Source organism: Anser anser (assembly GCF_964211835.1).
Source record: "Anser anser genome assembly, chromosome: 5".
NCBI classification, from domain to species: domain Eukaryota; kingdom Metazoa; phylum Chordata; class Aves; order Anseriformes; family Anatidae; genus Anser; species Anser anser.
The window spans coordinates 25,536,538-25,558,060 of record NC_139725.1 but is presented as its reverse complement, the minus strand read 5'-3'; the positions used below and the strand labels follow the sequence as shown (position 1 = coordinate 25,558,060).

The 21,523-nt window shown below is 37.3% G+C and overlaps 1 protein-coding gene across 7 annotated transcripts in view; it reads left to right on the top strand.

Annotated features, from left to right (window-relative positions):
- The first annotated feature begins 12,717 nt into the window (after positions 1 to 12,717).
- DPH6 (diphthamine biosynthesis 6) overlaps positions 12,718 to 21,523 on the top strand; it is a 196,226-nt gene continuing 187,420 nt past the window's right edge. For 3 of the 7 annotated variants that reach the window (XM_083839668.1, XM_083839672.1, XM_083839674.1), the window contains exons 1-3: positions 12,719 to 12,866; positions 16,780 to 16,874; positions 19,224 to 19,417. In XM_083839668.1, the coding sequence (XP_083695794.1) occupies positions 12,844 to 12,866; positions 16,780 to 16,874; positions 19,224 to 19,417 (312 nt within the window). In that variant the 5' untranslated portion in view covers positions 12,719 to 12,843. Of the gene's footprint in view, positions 12,867 to 14,514; positions 14,854 to 14,880; positions 14,954 to 15,058; positions 15,938 to 16,779; positions 16,875 to 19,223; positions 19,418 to 21,523 lie in introns of those variants that run through there. The other 4 variants (XM_083839673.1, XM_083839671.1, XM_083839669.1 and 1 more) reach the window with 4 other exon arrangements.

The following is a 21,523-nucleotide window of genomic DNA, read 5'->3' as shown; positions in this document are numbered from 1 at the left end:
ATTGTTGCAGTAAAGCAACTTTAGTTATGTTGGGAAAAAAAAAAAAAATCTGCTAATGCTTTGGTTTCAGCATGGGTGAGTATTATCTGCCTGAAACCGCACTTGACTGGGAAGGTTTTGGCTTTGGTGGTGCAAATCCCTTGACACAACTTCAGGTTTTGGGTCAGGAGGGGCTATTCAAGTTCTTTCATGATAACTGACCATGACGCAGTGATTAAAGATGTCAGCTGACCTGACAACTCTGGAGCTCTGTTACAGAAAATACAGATGTGGCCAGAAGCCTTTAAAACCACATACTTGTCTCTGTGTGTTTATTAATGTCATCACTAGTGGCAAATGCAATATATAGTTTAAAAAAATAATGCTTTATTTTTTTTAACTGGATTTATAAAGTCCAAATGTTTACTTAGAAATTAAACATTTTGGTACTGGGGCCTCTAGGATATGTTGGCAGTGGAAAAACTAACCTACACCAGATGGCAGAGGTTAAAGAAATACTATAAAATATGGCTTCTATTCATACAGTTCTCAGACAAACAGAACCCTAAGCAGAAAAAAAAACTGTGAAAGTGGAAAACCTTTTCATTTGCTTACATTTCTCTTTGCTACTCAGCAAACCTGAGAGGTATTGTATCATCACGTATCAAGAAAGTAATATGCCAGATTGTTGTAACAGGTGGAATATGTTTGTTTGTAACACGTTGAATCTGAAATAAAGAAAGGACCAAAGTTACTAAAGGGTTCTACAAAAACATTTACAAAATGTAAGCACCTCATTTTTGTACCTGCAAAGCTTACTGAGAAAATGAGAATTCAAGTTAATAGCTCCATTTTGCACACAAAATATAAAAACAAAACTCTTAAAATTTTACTGGTTCGATTAATTTGGCTAGGTAAACATGTATGCTAAGGAGATAATTTTCAATTAGCATTTTTAATTAACCATTTCATAAATATAAAAGAGAAGTTCAACATGAGTTTTATCTAGACTTTATCCTATTTTAACTAAACTTCATCCGTAGTTTTGGGGGGTGGGTGGTTTTTGTTTGTTTGGTTGTTGTTGTGGTTTTTTTAATTATTTTTATTTATTTTTGAAGGTCACTAAATCACAACTTTTTTGGTACTTTAATGTATTTGACATTGCTTCATTACATTGTATTTGGTGAATCTGCTATTATTATAAATGCATCATGGTAATATAAATACTTCTTGTATAATTTTGTCACTTCAAAAAACCCACTGTACACCCCAATCTGTAAAGTAAAATGTGTGATACAACCCATTTTCTCATCATATATGTAGACATGTGAAGGGTTCTTTTTTAAAAAAAAGGAAAAAAATGATGTGAACTTGGGCACAATGGACCATGCTGTCAAAAATATTCAGTTGTCAAAAATGCAGATGGCGTAAAAGCACAGAGACATATCAGTTATTGGAGTTCCTTTTAATAGGAGCTATTGTGTGGATTTTTATCATTGATCAGGTGCCTAAAAATGTGGGTGGGTGGCCAGTAAGTGCTTCAAGGATACCTGAATATTTCTGAAAAATTCTGTTTATCTGAACAGTTAGGTACTTAATACTTTCAGAGACATAGATAGCCCAATGTCCGTGATAGAAATAAATGTTCTCCCATGTAAATAGTGGTTAAAAACAGCAAGGTGTCTGAGGAGCAAAAAGAGATCTTGTACTTTCCCCTTCCAAAATAAATAAATAAATAAGCAAATAAATAAATGTATAAATAGAAGCTGGGCAAAATGGAAAGCTAGGCACAATGAAAACAATTACCGAGCAGTTTTTGAGGCCATTCAGTAAAGAATTTCCGTATTTGAAGTTTGTGCACTGCCATCGCATTACTAAAGGAATGGTACTACAAATGGCATTCAAAACGAGGCTTAAGATCAGTAACAAGCTACCTGGCCAACCTCAAGAGTTCAGCTCGGGTCAGCCCCTGCGTTTTCCTTCCTGAGGACTTCCCAAGAGCCAGGGGGGAATCCTGAAACTCAGAAAGTGCTTACAACTACCGGGACTGTTTCCTTGTTCTGCCCGCTCTATTTTTGCCCCTTTTGCCTGTAAGAATAGTGGCATTTTGGTGTGAATACAAAGCCCCTTTGCGATGGATAGAGTCAGTGTTCATAATAAACTCATCTCTTATTGCTAGGCAACACTGAGCAAAGTGAATTTGTCACTTCTGTTTGGTGCAACTTTCGATTTCACCTCCAACTGTAACAATATAGCCTGCTATATTTTAGATGCCACTGTGGTTGGATGCCATCCCAGGAAAGATGTGAACTACTACTGACAGGGAGTGAATGACTGGCAATGGGCATAAGCAGTTTTTTGATTCTTAAGCTTTGACATATAATTAATTGTAAGATTTACTCTTCTATGAAACTCATACTTCGTGATTCCTACTTGCCGACTGCCTTTTAGAAAAGGCAAATGTAACACACAAATTCCCAGACAGGTGAAGTTTTGTTTTCCAGTTTACCTCTTTTCAAGCGGTACTTGCTCTGTTCGTATTTTTCTGCATCAGCTGTCTTTTTGAGGGATGACTACATGTAAAATTCAGATCTTAAGTACACTCAATCAAGTGAACACCATTATTTCTAAGGCATATCTAATTATTTGCTTGAATAAATATGTTACTTACCTTCAGAAATTAAAGTTCAGATTATAATAGATGCTGAACAACTCTTGTGCACTGCTGAGTACCCTTAGCATCCAACATCACCCTTTAGGAGTTGTTCAGGAGCTCACATTACTGCATAATTAATACTGTAGTCACAGGTTTTTTTAACAAGAAATGAATACCCCGTTTATGATAAAAAAGTTACATGCTATTATAGGCTTCTTTAATTAGAGGAATGATAATTTTGTTCTGAAAATTTGTGTGTGATGTCTAATCTGACTATTAGTTCTCCATTCTCTGATCTTTGAAGAATGTTAGGTCTGTTTGGAGTTAAATATATATATATATTGTTTCATCACAGTTGACTAGAAGGAGGGACAAATTTTATACTTCAAATAAAATATGCATCTTCTAAAAAATCATAATCATTACCACCAGTCATTTCTTCAAACCTTTAGAAATATTTCATGATCACATTAACTACAGGAATATATCAAACAAGTGTGAATCTTAATAATATTTTAGTCTTTGCATATTTTCACTGACTTGCTGAAAACAAAAGGAGTTTCTGTAACTGTATGAATGAACCATGGCATGTGCGTGTTCTTTTAAGAAAGGCCAAGGGTGCAGTTCTATTTTCTTAGCTCTGCTTTCATATTTATGTGTCTCATTTCCAGCTCATTGCTGATGCCTTAGTTGCACTATCCATCAACACTTTTATCCTCCTTGTTCCTCAAAAAGAACATAAAATCCTTTTTTATGTGGTGGTAATATTATTGCAAATAAAAGCAAATACCAAAATCTTTATTAGTCTGCCAAAATAATAAACTATTTAATAAAAGCATGCTGTAAAAATAAGGTCATTTGCATCACTCAAGTTTCTTGCAGGAAATACAGAGAATTATTGGTCAAAAAGTACAAACTGACAGCAATTATTTCTGTTGTTGATCTAATGCTGCCTGAAAATGGGTTAAAAAAAATGCACTGAGGTTTTGTAAGTTTGCTGTCTTTAAATGTTTGTTTTTAAAGCTGTTGTATACAGAGGAGCCTGGGAGAATCACATTTTTCAAAGCTCTGCGTTTTTACCAGTTTTCTCCATAACTGAAGAAGGTGAGACTGGATAGACCCTATTAGAAATCTTTAAGGCAAAACTCATAGTAACCTTCTGACTCCCATACTGCCGCAAGATTTATCATCCAAATATTTACCATCTCTATATTCCATATTAATTGTATTTGGTTAGGATTTGTGTCAGCTTTAGCTATATGATTTTTTTCAGCTTTCTCTTTTGTCATTCTTGCAGACAGATAAATGCAAATATTTTATTTAAGAAGTTGGTTAAATGTTTAAAGTTAGCACAAATATGCTTTTAAAATCATGCGCCTACTGCCTAATCCTTTTTTCTTACTGTACTACAACCTGACCATTATTTTCTTACTGCAGTTTCTCTCCCAATCTGGCAGTTCTGCAATATGTTATTGATAGAGCATAGAAAAATCAGTTGCCGTGGTGAGATTTAAATATTGCTTATGATGTCCCTGTATACTTCCCCAGAAGAACCTGCACACAAACATTAAAAATAATCCAGTCTCACAAAAGTTATTCATCAGACAAAAGCTATCTGCCATGATTGCCACAATCTAAATGTTAGGGACTGATTTTTAGAAAAATTGAGCTAAAACGTTTTGGACGAGACTAATTTTTTTTTTTTTTCTGTAATTATTACACTGACATTTTTTAACGTGCAGTTGCAAACCTCTATACATCTCAAAACACTCCGCAAGGTATAACTATGCCTACTTTACAGATAAAGAAGCTGTAACAAAGAGCAGCTGAAGTTGCACAAACAATCATGCAACAAGTTATTGACCAGAGAATAAAATTTGAAGATTCAGACCACTGGTATTGTCCCAGTATTTGGGGTTTTTACTGCCTCTGCTTCTTAAGTGCAACAGAGATGCTCCACTAATTTAGAGGATGAGACCCGTATAGAGATGAAATATTTTAAAAATACATTATATATATTGAAATGAGTACTTTGTGGAGCCCTGTTAGTATATTCAGTCATGCTTTAAACCATAAAACAGCCAGGAGTTATTCTCTTTGCTTCACAGACTGCAGACTGCTGAAAGCTGAATTAACTCTTATATGAAATAATGTTTAGGATGTCATGTGATATGTGCAAGGTAGATAAAAGCACGTATGTTTGGAACAGCCCTTCATCTTATTCTGAAGGTGTGGAAATTTGGTATGTACATATATTAATAGATTCAGTAACTGTAAATTTCTGTCCTGCAAACACTTGAGCTGTGTTACACATTCCAGTAAAGTCACCCATCTGTTTTCAAAATTAGCTAAATTAGTAGTTTTCAAAGTTGACTTGTTTAGATAGTACACACAGTAGCAGCAGATGCTGGAGTAACAGCTCCCAGCTATCTGTAGGACTGTATACTTGAGCAGGAAGAGGTGTTCAGTTCCCAAGACAATTGAAGTACAGAACATGTACAACAGTTTCAGACTACCCCATCACTAATCAGCAGTATGGTTTAAATTAAAAGCACTTGCATTTTATGTGCTTGGTATTTATTGGGACTGCTATGCTCTGTATACATCATTAAGACAAACTGTACAGATGGGATTTTAAAAGACTTAGATAATTGTATGAATGTTAATTAGAGCTTTGTCTATTCAGGCTAAGATGGGAAATAAAGATATCACCAAATCACATTTTTCAGGATATTATATATTGCATTACCTGTAAAAATCAGCATATTTACAAAGGTCTTTTAAGTATTATTTCAGAGTTGAGTAGTTTAGGTACAAGAGTATTACGTAGATTGTCAACAGTGAAACAAATCAGTAGAAGATTCCTGTAGATAATAATTAATGACTGAAAAGACACTAGATCATTGAAATTCCCTTCATTTTTTATCAAACAAACAGAACAAAAAACAGGCAATGGCAACTAGCAAATTGAAATTAATGTCAACACAGTAAAAAAAAATAGGGATAGCTGTCCCTCTGGGTTAACTACATAGGTGGCTAAAGCCAAAAAATCTGTGAAATGAACCCATGGTTCATAACCTGGCCTTTCCAGTAAATCTTAGCAGATGGATGTTAAAACTTCTCTTGCCTCAGCTCTCATTCCTGAAGTTGTAATGATTCTGTAACATCACTGCACTAGTACAGTGACTGCAAAACTGTATGGTTTTGAAAATCATAATGCTTAGACTAAGATCTGAGACCAAGCATCCCGTTTTTTGTCTTTGTCAAATTTCTTAGGCATTATAGAACCGACTGGAAAACTAGGAGAGAGCTTTTTGTTCAAAACCACTTATCAATACAGTAATCAGGAGTGTCTTTCAGGCTCTTGCAAAATATTTTTTTACTTCAAAGCTTAAACAACATAAAAGAAAGCATACAGACAAAGCAGTGTTGGAAAGGAAGTAACATGCCCTTATTTTTAGCACTTGCCCACTTGTCACTCTTAAATTCTCATCTGCCTTTCAAATGTAGTGTAATCTAATTTTTATGCATACTGTATGCTCGTACAGACAATTTCCTCATTTCAGAGTATGTCGAGTTTGGTAAAGGCTTTTGTACTTTTCCTTAACCTGTTTCAGAAATAGCACTGTCACCATTTGTCTCAGTACCATATAGGATGATGGAAATTGACATTTTTCTATTCAGAAGTGAAAAGAATGTTAGTTTTATCAAAGACTAGATCCCCTCTTTCCCTCCAGTTAGATTTGAATTTGGTCACTTCGGGGCTTACTGTGTAGGATGATTTTAAGCAATGCTCCCAGTGGTTGCAGGCTCTATCACCTCATAATTGACCATGACAGGAATTATATGTCCAAAGCCAAGGGGTAGAGTAAATAGCATATGTCAGGGTCAATTAGAAGGTGGAAGACCCTGCAACAAAAAAGACTGCACTGATTAGAGCGTGATGTTGACATGGGAGCTGACGCTTCAATGTTATTTCAAAGGGCACTGTCACAGCCACCCTTCCTTGAGGTCTCAAAATCAGAGGCATATTATGTCAGTGGTTTATACTACACATGATGTGATAAAGTTCTATGGGACATTGGAAGTTATAATTGATTTGCTGCTTTTCTTGCAGTGATAAAATGCTTTCTCTGTGTGTCTCAAAGCTAAGCTTGCCATTTTGCTAATTAGGACAAAACAGCTTCATACTTACTAGGTTAATTCTCCCTTGAAAAACCTTACAATGAGATGAAAACAGCTTTGAATGTGACACAGTTAAAAACTGTTCTGATTTTTAAAGTTATTAAAAATATTTGTACTGGCGTAATTAAACAGAATAGGAACAGTGGAGTACAGAGAAAACAGTCATTTTTATTACTTAAAGCTATGTTATAAGTATTTTGTGGTATGGGAAGATTCTACAGTGAAAAAAGTGGGCCAAAAAAGCTGCAGTTTGCTTATTCCCCTGAAACTTCAGCAGCTTTAGCCTACTCAAATGTTCTTAATCACTGATGAACTGCAGAACCATTTAGTAAGTGAGTAATGATCCCTAATTATATACTACCACAAGAAGATGCTATAGTTCATTTTAGATTTGCATTATACCAGTTCAATTTTCTGACTCCTTTCTTTAAAGCTGTTTCTCTAAAATTCTGTGTCTCTTTAAAAATATCCCAGTCATTTCTGCCTACAACATTCCCAGTGGTTTAACTCATGATGATGGAGAAGATACTGTAGCTTAACTTCATTATCTAGATAGCTAGTTCCTCTCTGTTCTCATGGGTTATTATCCATGACCACATTTTTCCAAGGTGTTTTGTAACCATCAAATAGATGGCTAACTCCCAATAAATTACAGCCTATAGCTATAGATTCAAAGCTGTTAGATGATGAACACTTTATAAGGATTATTGAGTCTAAACAATCTTCTTCTTATCCTCTGGAATGGTTAATAAGAGATCATAGTCCCTAATATACAGAAACGCTCCAAAATTTCCATTTTCAGTCTTCTTTGGCAGTTAATATAGTTTCACAGGAAACATTTAATGTTATATAATAGAAACTTTTTGAATCTTTTACATGCAATGTAACATTTATAGTATAAATTCATCTCTGATCCACATTTGTACCAATGTAGCATTAGAAGAGCTTTCACATTTGTTTTGTATTTAAAAATCTCATGCAAATTTAAAAATTGAAATGCTTATTTCTAAAAATCTGTTTTTTATTCACAAGTGAGAAAATGAGAGGAGAATATAAAAGACTGTTTAACCTGTAAATATAACATCCATTCTTAACTTTTCCATTGCAATCAAAATTAATGTAAATTAGAATAGAAACTGCTTTGGTACTACAGGCTCCACTGAGTTTGGAGGTACTCGGACATTTTTTTCCCCATTGAGGGTACTGAAGGACTTCATTTGGTGAAAAAGACAGTAAAATCCACTGGACTAAGCACAACAGAAAAAAGGTAAATGAAGGATTTTGCCAGTCACACTTGACAGTTTCTCCTGGTGGTAATTATTGTTAGTGCTTTTACTAAAATAAAAATTTTGAACACTGAGAACAGATCTAGTCAAGGGGAAAAACTATTCAGCTTCTATTGAAAATTAATTTTAACTTGTGCTAGTGTGTGCTAGAAATGGAAACAGACTGGTCATTTTCATGGAAGCATGGCCACAAAGGTTAATTCTGTTCTTTTGACTCACTGAACGTTGGTAGATTGATTAACAAAAAGGAAAGAGTTTAGCAAAAATTTAGAAAAAGTGGAGTCACATAAGTACCTTTACCTATTAGTCAAAAACATATAATAATGCTATCTTGGGCTAAATTCTGTCTCTGTTACGGTGGACAACAAATATAGGTCTGTGAGTCATCTTGAATGCTAGAGGATGAAGGAAGGTTGTTGGATTTCATAGTTCTGCAGAAATAGGTCAAATCATCTAGGAAAATGACAAGCCTTATCAGGACTAGGAACTATAGGATTAGCTGTATGTATTTTTATTAGAGCTTACATGGAGCACTTGAAAGAAAGGAGCCCGAAGGCCTGGTAACTCAGCCTCCACCTGCAGTGCGGATCATGAGGGCAGTATCTGTGTGAATGGCTGGAGACAGACCTGAAGTCACTGCATGCCTACTTCGATCTAAAAAGAGGTGAATGGTATGACAAGGTGTGCAAGCTAATCTCAGTAGGCTGTATTATCTCAGGCATAATGCCCTGGTAGCATGGTTATACAGCATTCAGCAAAACTGCAAAGCTATTTATATCTGGTGAGCTTGAAATGTAGACAGAATGACCCTGAGTCCTCATGCCCAGATGGGGAAATATGTCTTCCAAAATCCCTTTCATTCAGCTTTTACTACGTCAATACATCTCACATTTCCAAACTGGAAGTTTTTTTTTTTTTTTTTTTTTTGTTGTTGTTGTTGTTGTTTTTTTTTCCCCAAAAACTTAACTTCATTGTATCTCATGGATGAGTTGATAATATCCTGTTAACTGTGAAGTAAGTGGAAATCTGGGGAAGTTGTCAATGGCAGGCAGCTCAAGGAGCTAGCTCCACAGTTCCATAGTTAAAGACAGAAGTACTCTCCTTTAAAATTTACAATCCCTTTTCTGCAGTACACAAACAGCTTGGGGTATTAGCAGCAGTGAAAGTGCTGCCACCTGTTCGGAGGGAAACACTTCTGCCTGTGGGAGGGTTACAGGAATGCACCTCCCTGCAGGGCAGTAGTGGCACATCGCCAGCCACACCGACGGAAACCCTCACGCTCAGGTTTGGGGCTTGGCTCGGTAAGTAGAGGAGGAGGTGATTCTCCAAATCTTTGTTTTAAAATGGAAATGTTCTTCTAACATTATGTCTACTTTCTATATGCAGTATTCCGTTACTTACTGGTGATTATAATAGGAAATCTTTTAATTAAGAACTTCAGCAGTTCACCTTTAACTGCCAATCACTGGATAATTGGCCCTTTTCTAATAGGCACTGCAGCTCAGGTATGCTAAAATGACTGTTTCTCAGAATAACTTACTGAAGGTAAGTTATTTTTGGAACTCATTTATAAGAGAACTTAATTAACTATTCCAGGTCGTTAGGGATACTGCACTGCATTTTTTAATCCTCTGACAGGTTCCTCCAGTTATATTAATTCATTATTATTATTTTCAACTTTCTAGGCAGAAAATGGTGAGGCAGAAGCACTGAGCCATCCCTGGCTTTCTACACAAACTAACCAGTACCTATCCAAGAATAAAGGCAGCTTTGGTGAATTTTATTGCTTCAGCTCCTGCCACAGTAGAGTTGAATGTCACTTGGGGCAACCGGCTTGAGAGAGGATGCACAGCCTTTTGTCCACTGTCATATGGCAAAACTTTTAAAAGCAGTGACACTACACCAGAGATATTTCATCAGGTGGATGAGAGTGAAAAGGTTTACTCACTGCATATATTACAAATTATATGAAAACAGCACACTTCTGGTAAAAAATACAGATTTGTTTTGCAGACCCACTTTACTATTCAACTCTGAAACACATCACATATTCTGGGAGCCAAATCCCACTTTTTATTAGTGCAAATAACTTTTGATGCCTTCATCGATTGGAAGGTAAAAATCCAGTCTCACTAGCAAATTAAGCAGACTTTGGTCCTGCAGTGTCATATGTAACTTCTACTTCAAACAACAAGTCTGACTTGTAAGTGGAAATTTGTCTTCTGAAAGCTGTAAAACTGAATGCAATAGAACCATCTGCTGAAAAAGAAGCAACATTGTATCAGAGTAGAGTAATAATAATGAACCTTTGAGAGAGTAGAGGATTTCAGAATTATTCTCCTTTCTAGATCTTCTAACAATGACACTTAGAAGAGAGCTTTACATGTCTTTGAATTTGTTATAAAGTTGTGTGAGTAAAAGTATTGATTTTATAGCACTTTCATTTTCCAAAGCAGAATAACTTATGTATATGACTTTTTGACTTTCCATGTACTATTGCTAAATATTGTAAAATGAGCACCTTTTAAATGTTCATAACTACTAACTGAATTATTCTTTCTTTTGATAACCAAAACCAAAAATATTTCATTCTGGAGCAGAAAGAGAGGCAACGTGTGATAAAATATATATATATTTTTTAATAAATCAAATACTTTGGTCTGACATGTTTACAATTCCTCAGAGGTGTGGTTATTGTCTACCAGCACATCTACTATGCAGCACTGCTTCATTCAATTCAGTAATCTCAGCTAAAATCTCTCAAGTCCCCTGGATTTGCATCTTTAATTCAGAAGAGGTCTCCATTACCGGAGACAAAAAAAAAAGACCCCACCAAAACCAGTGCCCTCTCATCATTCATGTCTAAGTAACCCTGGTCCAGATCATCTAAGATGTGTTGAAGAAAAGGCTAATTATATTTTAAGTCATGATCACTAAACTACAAGGAAATCAATCTGTCCTGTAAGTAAAAAAAATTGTCTCATTTGGCTTGTGATGGCCAAAGCGTGAAGATTTATTTTTTAAAACACGTTATTTTTCATAACTCTTTCTATACAGAAAAATCTATTGTGGTTCCCACACCTTCACAACTACTTATCTAGTAAGTTTTATACTGATTGTCATTTCCTAATTTTTCAGAAGTGCATTTAGTAAGGCATTATCACCTTCATATCTGCCCACAATTATCCACTATTTTACAAATTTCAACTTGGACTGTACAAATCATACAAAATCACAAATCACTTGGAAAAAAAAAGATATCAAACTGTTTCATGAGCTATAAAAAAAATCTTAAATACTATAGTTGTCTCACTAGGCATTTCAGAATTTATTTTGGCACATTTATCACTATAAATAAAATGCTTTTTCTTAGAATGTTTTCTTCTCTATTTTCTTCTACCTCTTCTCTTCCTGGGAACTTCATACCCAACAAATTGTGAGCAGGGAACTTGTTTGTTAGAGTCTTGCACAAAATCTCAATGGTACAGGTTGTTATATATCTTGTATAACACGACATCGCACAGGGCTGGTAAGTTAGCACCTGCAACGTATAAAGCATACCCTTCATCCCAGCTCTGAGGAACAAAACCTTTACGTTAGCTGCACTGGTTGCTGTGGTGCAATTCAGTAGGTATTATGAGTTGAGTTCCTGGTCACTGCCGATGGATGGGCAGGGTGTAGCCATAACCAGTGGTACCGCAGGGTAACGGAGCCAGGCAGCGTGGGGGCTCACCCTGAGACAGTGAGCACCCCTATTAACTTTCCACAGCAAACTCCATGCAGGGGAGCAACAAGCTGCAGAACAGAGATCTCTTGTCCGCATTGTAAGGGCACAAGCCCGGGGAGCGGTAGGCCCTCAGACCACTATGCAACATGTAGACGTGGTACCCCCCCAAAAATGTTTTTATTTGGTGGTGTAAGACTTAAAAGTAGGCTAGTTACTCGACTGAACGCTATTTGGGATGACACATCAGCAGAAATAACCCAGAAATTTCTACTGTAACTTGGGAGAATGAAAATCGTGCCTGAATTCGGAGACCAGACGTTTGTAGAAGTTTTCTGCCGATTCAACCTAGAAACCTATAGGGGATATAGTACGATACGCACAGCGGCAGGGTTGTTCAGAAAGCTGCCCCGCAGGAGCCCTACACGAGGTTTCTTGCCCGCAGAAGCCCACCCCAGCTTTGCAGGTGGACGTTTTAGCGTGCAGCGCAGCGCCGAGGCCTGCAGCAAGCAGCCCTCCTCCTCCTCCTCCTCCTGCCCGGCTTCCCCCCCGGCCTCCGCCACGCCGGCTCCCGGGGACTGACAGGGCAGGGTCCCCCCGGAGGGGCCGTCGGTGACCCCGCCGCCTCGGGGCGAGCCCCGCGGTGCTCCCCGCAGCACCCGGCAGCGCCGGCCCGGCCCGGCCCCGCGGCCTGCTCCCACATAGGCGCCCCGCGCGGTGCCTCCGCCGCCGCTCCGCCCGCCGCCCCGCAGCCGGGCCGCCGCCGGCCGCCGCGCCCCGGCCCCCGCTTCCCGGCCCCGGCAGGGAGCGGCCGCACGGGCCGGCGTAGGGCGAGGCGGCGGCGGCCCGGCGAGCCGGCCGGTGGCTCGGGCAGGCAGTCGGCCGGGCCGCCCCGGGAGGAGGGCCCGCTGCGGGGAGGCGGCCGGGCGGGAGCGGGAGCACACGGCGGGGCCGGCGGCGTGCGCGGGTGGCGGGCTGGCCGGGCTCCGACCCGCCGCGGGGCAGCGGGCGCCATGCGGGTGGTGGCTCTCATCAGGTAACGGGCCGGGGCGGCCGGCGGGGGGGGAGGGCGCGGGGGACAGGCCGGGGTCGCGCTCCGCCCAGCGCCGCCCTCCGGCTCGGCCCCGCGCCTGCTGCCCGCCGCCCCGGCCCGGCTCCGCGGGCGGGAGGAGGGAGGCGGGCTGCGGGGGCAGCGGCTGTGCGGGGCTGCGGGCAGGAGGTCCCCGCCTGCAGGCAGGGAGGGGTCTGCGGCGGCATCTGCTCTCGCCTCCCCTCGCGGCCGGGACACGGGCGAGAGCGCTCTGTAAAAACACAGCAAAACATACACCCCCCAAAACCAACCAACCAACAACCCACCCGAAACAAGGTTCTTAACATAAGAATCTTAACGCCCGAGCTGCCTGCCTGGGGCTGCGGGGCCTTTGCCAAGTCCCGGACGGTCAGGGGGAGTTTGCTACTTTCAGTTCAGTTTTTAGATTTATTCATTTTTCCCCCAATATCTTATGATCTCTTATGATAGGTTTCCTAGTGTGTCTTCTCAGAGGCATTTAATTTTGCTCACTTAAAAAAAAAAAAAAGAGCTCCCTCATTTAATAGTTCTAGTTTGACACAACCCTGTCTTTCTGGGGCTGCTTTTTTCCTGCTCCCCAGTCACATAGTCCTGCTGCTTTCTGCTTTTGTCAGTTTCTACAGTTGTGCTGTAAACAGCTTTTTTTTTTTTTTTTTTTCTCTAGTAGTAGTTTTGAAAAGAGATTAATGCTATTTTGTTTTCCTAACAAAGACAGGTGCGGTGCATTCTTTTCTTGAGAAATAATAGTGAATTAGACGACAGCAAGCTAAGGAACCTGTGAATGGAAAAGGATTGTGTGTATATGCGCAGTGTATTTTTATTTTTGCGTGTACTAACTTTACTGAAGTGTTAACATTTAATGCATTAAATTCTCTCAGGCAGTTTCGAATGTCAAGCCCTGTTGAAATTGTGGTTTGGCCCCAACAATTACAAGTTACTGCAAACATCATCCAAATTATACAACAAATGTTATTTACACTTCTCAAGACCTGCTTAAATACAGAGTAGGAAAATCAGCTTCAGTGCTTTTTCTTCTTTTAGAGATAAGATTCAGTCTTCCAGGTTTATTTATTTTGATATTCTCTAAGCAGAGGAATGTGTTAAAAGGCAGGATGAAATAAAATCCTAAAACAGGTTTGTAACACAATTGCTATTTTAATGGGCAGTTTTACAAGGATGGATTTAGTTTCAGTAATAGTTTAAGAAGAGTTTTAAAGAGACATCAAAGTGTCTGAAATCTTTGTAACAGAGCTAGCCTCAAAGATCAGAGAAAAAAAAAAGTGGTTCTTACTTTTGAAAAGGTCAGGATTATGTATAAAACTACTTTAACCTGTTTCTTTTTCTTCTAAAACGTTGGCCACACTTAAAGTTGATAGTCTTACTATTAAAGTGGTATTTACGGGCTAAACCCTGTATTGTATATTGTGCTAAATCATAGACTTTTTAAAGCCAGTCTTCCCACTGAAATACATTTTTTTAACTCTTTAATTCTTCTAGAATTTTCTTACTGTAAATTGTTATATTTGTCTATAGCAAGTATTTTTTTTTTCCCCAGAAGCCTTTTATGGACCTGTGTCTTTACATTACCTTACTTTTTTTTTTCTTCTGATATTTTGTTCATTTATAAGCCTATCTGTTGACATACCCAGAGCACTGTCAAAACTAGGCCTGTTTGTGGCCCAGCTTTGTACAGTTCTCTACGAAAAGGCTTTGTGGTTTCTTCTATGATGACAACTGAGAGGAGTTTCCAGGCAACATTTTCAAAGCTACCTCAGTATCTGACTTCATCGTTCTTCTTAGTGCCTTTTTTTTGTCTTTTTCACACCCCCACAGCCTATTAGCTCTCAGCCAGGCTGGGCCTATGCTGGGTCCACCTTCCTCCCACACTGTTGGTGTCTGGCTTCATTGGCCTTAATTGCCATGTGTTTTACAGTTAGATTAGAAGATCACGTAGGTGGGCACCACTTCCATTTGTTTCTTGACACGGTTATTTTTTAGGGCTATGATAACAGTAATGCAGAAAATAAATAACATAGTAGCATGTGATACAGCAGGTACTCTAGAAATTTTGGTCAAAATTGGGAAATCTGAATGTAGCCTCATCTTAAAATGATGAATTTGAATTCAATTAATTGTAATTAATCTAAAAGAGTAACAGATTTATTCTGATGTCCTTTTTATTTTTATTTTAAAATTGAATTTAAAATTAATTCCATTTTAATATTGAAATGCTCTAAGCAGCATGGGGAAATATCAGCTGTCATAATTATTTTTCTTGTTTGGAGTTGAAATTAGAGCTAGTGGGAGGCTCATACTTTGTAAAATGAAGCCATTCAGAAAGAAAAGAGCCTTTGTCTCATTATGAGTCTGTTAAACCTGAAATTTCACTTTATGAAATGAATGCTAACTGCATTTTCAAGCTATCAAGCACAGTATCCAGAACTAATGAACATATGATTTTATACTTTTGTCCGTATATAGATTAGAAGAAAGTTGTAGGTATGCATGAGAATAATGTCAGGTACAGATGGAACCTCAAATTAGAAATCTACTTATTATCATATTTATATTTACTTTTATAACACTGAAACATAAGCACCTGCTTTATGACAATCTATAAAGTACAAAAGGATGCCGTGTTGTTTATGTTATTTCTACTTGAGGTTTGAGTTACACAATAAATTAGGGTCAGCATACAGAACTTTAGCATGGATAAAGGCATAAATGAAGGGGAATAGCTGTATGATTATATCCCTGTAATACAGTTTCAAGCTCTTGCATAAAGGGATAGATAAAAAAGGGAACTTTTTGTTGAAAAAGCTGAAGACATTTGATAATAATACTGTGGCCACAAGGAAACTGGTGGCCTGTTGTAGCAAGGGTTGCTTGTTACTACTGTCTGTTCTCCTCTCCCTGTCTCAGTGAGTGTAAGGCAAGGAGTAGTTTTACAGAGCTGATCTAGATCTGTGTTCCAGTTCCTGCCCTAGGCTGATTTTTGCAGTTGTAGGTTGAAGGCTGGGAATCTGAACGTGGGCTTTGTAAGTGGTGTATATTCTACAGCAGTCTTTGTTTTGCTGCGAGACTGTAAAATTTCTTTGATAGGGATTAAAATTTGTGGAAAAGCGTCTGTTTCAGTTCCACCAGGAGAGCAGGATTCGTTCCTCACTGATAGTGGGAAAGGTTCCAGTAGGTCTTGAGTCAAACTTAATTGAATTCTCCGTGTTTATGGTATCATCTCTTGGCCTCAGAGAAGAATATTGTTCTGCTTGTTTTTCTAGTGTTTTTTTTTTTTTTTTTTAATCAGCTCTAATAATTGTTATCTACAGGTATCTGTAGTAAAAAATGGCATGTTCCATGCAGAGCTAACTGAAACTACTACTTTTAATAATTATAACTTCTGGCAATGGGATGTACACATGTACACAATGTTGAAACTTCTGCAAATGTATCTCATGAATTATAAATATTATTACTAAATGAGTGTCTTTATCTAAAATGACTGCTAACGCTGGTGGCTCTCTGGAACAGATACTGGTGGGTTTTTGTTGGTTTAGTCCTTGATAATCCTTGTTCTGAAGGGATTCCAGTTTAACTGGTTGTTCTTTGTGGAAGCTCTCTGATAAGAAACAGGATAAAGATTAGAACTGGATGCATGCTTTATGGGTACTGTGTATAGATATTACGCATAAATAACAAACATTGTTTAAGCTTTGCTATGGTGAAATCATCGTTTTGCTCCTGCTAATATTTTGCATTTTATTTGAAAACTTTGTAACCAGCTCTGTTGATATTAAATTTTAGCAGCTAGGCAAAAGCCATAAGGGGCTAAAACTTTTAGCAGTATTTTTACTTAATTGCCACTGTTTTATTTTTCTTACAGTGGTGGGAAGGACAGCTGTTACAATATGATGCAATGTGTTGCTGCTGGGCATCAGATTGTTGCTCTAGCCAATTTAAGACCTGCTGAAAGCACAGGTAGGAAAGCTTTAATTCTTATGTTTTTTGTTTTTATTTTTTTCCCTTTTTTTAATTAGAAACAAAACATGCACAGCTGTGCCTGTCTTAGGTTCCTTTGTATATATATATTTGTATATAGATTTGGCTATTGAAGGTCTTATTGAGGAAATCCCAGAGATGGAGGAAAAATGTTTTTTCCTTCAGGGGAGGGGGACATCACACAAGATGAAGATCAGTTAAAAGAAAGACTTCCTCAAATTAAAAAACGGAAAATACAAATATTTCTGGTGGAGTATGAAGAGGTTGTATGCATTCAGTAGCACAAATAGTAAAAGGTGATACAGGACATCAACAAACAAAACAAACACTGTATTTCTAGAAATGCTTTAAACTGGCACGAACCATTCAGGTTGCAAAAAATAAGCAGCTGTTTTGCAGCTGCTTGCTTGTTTTTATCCTCATTTATCTTTCTCCAGTATTCTAGCCCAGCATTTGTGAACTGGATTGAGGAACCAGTTGGATTGCAGTTGACCTTCATGCACATTTTTCCTGCCTTTTTCCTTCCTTCTAGCTTGGATCAGAAATGATCAGTTCCTCACAGGCTAGGCCTAGGCTTATTTTTGTGAAAGATAATGGGAGCAACTCAGGTAGTCTAAGCCAGTGGTGAGGTAAGAGGAGGAGATGACTACTACTTACTTCTTTGTTGGACTAGAACGTAAAATGAAGTGAGTTGTTACCCAGCTGGTAGGGAAGTATAATAAATACGTTAAAATATATTACCATATGTTAACTTTTCAATGTATGTTAAACAGTGAAGCGTGATACCTGGTAACTGCATGTTAGGAAACTATACAGAGGAAGTGAAACAAAATGGGAGCTGACATCACAGATGAGTCATGGACAGAACTGGCAAATGCTTGGGAATACAGTAACAATTTATTTTCTTTGTAGCTAGGACATAATCATCTCTAATCTTGTTGAAGTATGTTGTCTTTAAACTAATTTATCCACATCAGAAATGTAGTATATTGTCATTAAAATCATAAAATGCTCTCTCTAAGTGTGTAGTTGGAAATTTTGTGGAAAGTTAATTGAGGTGCTTCAGGCAATGGTGGATTCTATGCCATTCATTTTATTTTATCTTGTACCACTGTTGCCTGGAGAGTCTCAATTAATAAAGAAAGTATGTATTCTGAACTGAATATCAGTTTAAAGACCTTGTCATATTTTATGTATGTTGAAAAATACTGAGTTTCCTTTTATGTCAACTGTTCTGGTTTAGGTTGGTTAGTTGTGATTATGGGTTTGGATTTGCCCATTTTGAGCAAATACGTATCTTTGTTACTGTTGCATGACATCAAATGTGACATGACCTAATTGTTACATCACAAATCAGTTATCTTGATCAATATTATAGAGCTTTCTCCTTGCAAGATGTGCTAGATGTACAGCAGAGGTGTTTAATGTGTTTGTGTGTAAATTAAGAGAAGTGCCAGTATTACAAATTAACATTAAAATAGTGAACTGGGCTAGCTTTTAATAAACGAGGCAGAAATTTCAGGATTTTTTTTAACCTGTTTGAAAAATTATCTGAAAGATGTTTATATATAAATCCTTTATCAGGGAGTTTGTGATTTAGTTGTAATCCATGACGGCTGCATTTTAACTCTGTTTTTCCCCCCTCATTTGTTAGCTACAGATTACTTACAAGAAAATTCAGTTAACTTTTTTTCTCCTGATTAAGGAAACAGCAGCAAAGACTTGATTACATTCTGAGCTTAATTATTAAAAGGACTGAAGGTAGAATGAACCTATAATAGATTTCCCTTTTTTTTATGTTAAGTAATGTCAAAACATTGTAGCAATCTACTTTTTTTCCATTTGGGCTCAGATAACCTGCTCTTGTCTCTTGATGACCATGATAACAATTTAAACAGTAAAAAATTTGGAAATTGTGACAACCTATTGCTTATTTTCAGTGTTGCAATGCAGTCCAGATTTCTTGCCCTGAATATGCTGAAATGGGCTTGGGTTTGTGCCTCTGAGATATGCTCCTATTTGAATTACCATATAAATAATAGCAGAATTGGACCAGTCCAAGATGTTTGGATGAAGCAGGAAGGAATACCAAAGGAGAAACAGTCTGCACAATTTCCAAATAGGCAGCACGTTCTTGACATATGTCTGTTGGGTGTAGAAAACAATCCTTTTTTTTTTTTTCCATGTTTATAGAGGTAATGTCAGCAAACATCTGTTTGTGAACCAAAAAATATTAACATCTATACATTCTCAGTGCTTTGAAGTATAATAGTTATCTGTAACTGTTGAAATCATGTACCTAATATGATTATTTCTTGACTGTGGCAGGGCAGACTGATGAATTGGACAGCTATATGTATCAGACAGTTGGACACCATGCCATTGAGCTCTATGCTGATGCATTGGATTTGCCACTCTATCGTTGTTTCATTAAGGGTACCAGCGTAAATACTGGAAGAGTGTATACTGCATGTCAGGAGGATGAGGTTGAAGACCTTTACCACCTCTTGAAACTTGTTAAGGTATGCTGAATGAAAAGAATGAAATACTTGGGGACAATTATAGTGCTTAAATGTGCTTTTATTGCTTAAATTGCTTGACTCATTTATGAATTTAGATAAGTGATCCACTTAGGTATTTGAGAAAAGCTTTGGACACTTTTATTGTTAAAAAGTTTAACTTCTATTCCTTTGTTCTTCCTTGCACTGCAAATACATGGTGTAACTTTATTCAATTTATTCCCTTTTTCATACAGTGTAAATCAGACTTATTAATCCACATTTCAGGCCCAAACCAAATGTTTATGTAGTTTCATATTTGAAATAATGCATTGTTTGATTACTTGAATTAGAGGTTTTTGAGGCTTTGTGCATTTATCAATGCATAGAAATTAATGTATGTACATTTCCATTTGTTTGCTCTTAAGCTCTATAAAACAGAATCTATCGTTTGTTTTTATGTTGCAGATAGTTCACAAAGTATTACAGAATGTTTTATGTTTTTGATTCTGGTAGCCATCCAACTATATTCTAATATATCACGTAATAGCTGTAGTATTTTATTGTGTTGATGTCTGCAGTGCACAGTACTAAAACAATACAATGTTCAGAAAAACATATTTATGGTTACTAAAAATAAATACACATTTAATTTTACGGATAAAACTGGTAGATCGCTTTTTGAAATTTCAGCTGAAGATAGTTCTGGTCTTCAGTTCAGGTATTGAACATTTTCCTGCACCCTTTCCGATTTCTCCATTTTTTCCATTGAAATTAGAATTGAGATTCATAAACCTGAAAGCTTTAGCTTGTTCTTTGTTTGGTAGAAAAAAAACAACAACAACACAAACTTTCAGATTAGACTAAGAGTGTGGTTTGAATGCAGAGTGCTTTCTGAACCATGTTGAAATTGGATGTTACATTTTTTTAAGCATCTTTGAAAGGGAAAATCAAGATCATGTACCTGTGTTGAGTATGAGACTACTCAACAGGAGAATAGTGCACGTAGGCTGTAGCACTCTAGAGTGCTTCATGGAGGTTTCAAATGGAATGTGCATATCATGCAGTACAGAAATTTAAAGAAATATGGTACAGCACTTTTATATGTCTTATGAATCCTGATAGTATTAGAAATTAGCAGGACTAGTTAGTATATGCTGTCTCTTAAAGCTGCATGCTAGCAGTTTTCTGCCACTGTGTAAGATAATAAATTACTGATCAATTTAATTAAAAATGGGCAGATTAGTGGCAATTAAGATCATACTTCCTTTTCGATCCTTGCTGTCTTTGGAGAAATGGATGCTTGACATAAATTAATGCTAATGTTAAATCTTGACAACTTCTGCTTTGGAAGTTAATACATGATAATTATAACTACAGCTGAAAGAGATGTTATCAAGTTGTCTGGAACCAAATAACTATTTCTTTCCTGTATAGAAATATTAATTCCACTATATAATAGTTTAAAGATACAAATACTAACATAAAGACAGTATATTGTTAATCTTTGGATAACCTGTGCCCCTATAGTCAAATCTACCTGTGAAATTCTGGTGCAAAAGTTTCAGTAGAAGTCTTGCATATTCTGATGTATAATTGTATATAGCAGGTGGACGTAATCTGCAGGAGCTGTAACTCTTTGTATTTTTGGTTTTAAGGAAAGGAGATGAAACTTCTTTTCTGTATTGAAAATAACTTGGAAAACTTTGTATTTTTCACAGTTTATGACTGCAGTTTTGTAGCCTTACTATATAAGTTTTAATCACTCGTGATTTTCCTTCGTGTTTTTTTTTTTAGATGTTAAGTTTTAAACAGAGAGCTCAATTTGCTCTCTGCTGAAGGGATGAGTGGAATTCTGCAGGAAGCTTGTATAAATGCACCCTTAAGTGAACTTAATTTTAAAACACTGGTCAAAATAATGTATCTCTGTTTTTCTGTCAAATGGTTTGGGCCTAACTGTACAGGAAAGGTGTGTCAAGTTGAAAATTACATAACGTGCCTTGCTTTCACATTGTAAAGAATGCTTGTATTAAAGGTACATGTTTAGTTAAAAAAAATAATTAAAAACAAACCACATTTGAAAAACTGGTATGATGAAATCAAAAGCATTTGATTTAAAAAACAAAAAAC